This window comes from Austrofundulus limnaeus, unplaced genomic scaffold (genome assembly GCF_001266775.1).
Source record: "Austrofundulus limnaeus strain Quisiro unplaced genomic scaffold, Austrofundulus_limnaeus-1.0 Scaffold699, whole genome shotgun sequence".
In the NCBI taxonomy this organism is placed as follows: Eukaryota; Metazoa; Chordata; class Actinopteri; order Cyprinodontiformes; family Rivulidae; genus Austrofundulus; species Austrofundulus limnaeus.
In genome coordinates, this window is record NW_013953101.1 from 146,892 (window position 1) to 148,305 (window position 1,414).

The 1,414-nt window shown below is 36.9% G+C and overlaps 1 protein-coding gene across 1 annotated transcript in view; it reads left to right on the forward strand.

Moving 5' to 3' along the window:
* fam135b (family with sequence similarity 135 member B) overlaps window positions 1–1,414 on the forward strand; it is a gene marked incomplete in the record, with an annotated part of 86,586 nt that overhangs the window by 26,874 nt on the left and 58,298 nt on the right. Inside the window, 1 exon segment of the mRNA XM_014027924.1 lies at window positions 1,118–1,257. Within this exon segment, the coding sequence (XP_013883378.1) occupies window positions 1,118–1,257 (140 nt within the window).

The window sequence follows — 1,414 nt, forward strand, 5'->3', positions numbered from 1 at the left end:
TTTATGGTTTGATTTCTTTGTATGTATGGATCACTTGGGTTGTTACCAACATCTGGTGAAAATTTCATGTCATTAGCACCTCTAGTAATATATTTACTGAGAAAAATGTTGACGTGTTCAAAACTTATTTTACCCGCTGTATAAAGGAAAGCTGTGCAGGAACATGCTGCGCACAGTTTTACACATCAGAATATTTTGGTGTGGAGCACTTTTCTAAATTTGTCCGTACGTCAACTTTTAGTGTGAAAGCTGCGCAATCCTTTACGCATGAGGCCCCTGGAGTGAAGAGGAAAATATTTCTTATTGAACAACTTCTTCATACAGCCACAATTTTCACGATACACAGACAAATTACAGTATGTATCAAAATGTGAACATTTCTCTCTTTCAGCCAATATTTCTGGTTTTGCTGTAGGACAAATGGTTTTCTCTCAAAGTACATCAGAAGTCAGTGTAGTACCACTTCTCATGCCATCTTGTTTAAACTTTTGTCACGCTGCAGTTCAGAAGCAAAATAATGACTAATTTTAAGTTGTCACAACTCTAAGACAAAGCACTAAAAATTTGAAAATGTCCATGATTAATCACCAATCTCTTCTCTTACTCAGTGCAAGAATTACACTTTACAGAAATATAAACTCAACACTTTTGTTCTGCTCCCATTCTTCATGAGCTGAACTCAAAGATTTAAGACTTTTTCTTTGTACACAATAGACCTTCAAATATTTTTCATAAATTTGTGTAAATCTGTGTTAGGAGGCACTTCTCCTTTGCAGAGATAATTCATCCCAGCTTGCAGGTGGGGCATATCAAGATGCTGATTAGACAGCCTGATTATTGCAAGGCTGGCCACAATAAAAAGCCTGGACCTGTGAATGGCTGTAGTGTAAAGTTCTTTAGAGTCGTTTGACTTGATAAGGCACTAATCAGGCCATTTAATATGGTTAACTTGTGAAAATAAAAATACTTTTACATCAAAGCACTGTACATTTGGAAAKAAAACATCTATTTCCATCATTATTTCTGAGTAAAAAAACCTTTGAAACTGTATTCTACATGCATGTGAAACATTTCTTTTAAAATTACTTCTTGTGATTTTTGTTGTGTCCCACACAAGGAGAGTGCAGCTTTGTCTCAGCGGGGGTGTACAACGGCACTGTTTTCAGCCGGATATTTCAGATCCTTTACAGAAACGAGGAGATTGCAGTGAACGACTGGATGACCTTCAAAGTCCACCTGCTTTTGGATGTAGACAAGGTGAGTCAAAACAACGAACTGATTAAAAGCAGGGAAAGCATCTTAACCAGTGTTAATATTAGCTTATACTTCATGATTTAGAAACATTGGGCCTCATGCAAGAACCGTTCGTACGCACAGATTTGTTCTTAAGTTGTGCATACGAGTGATTTAGGAG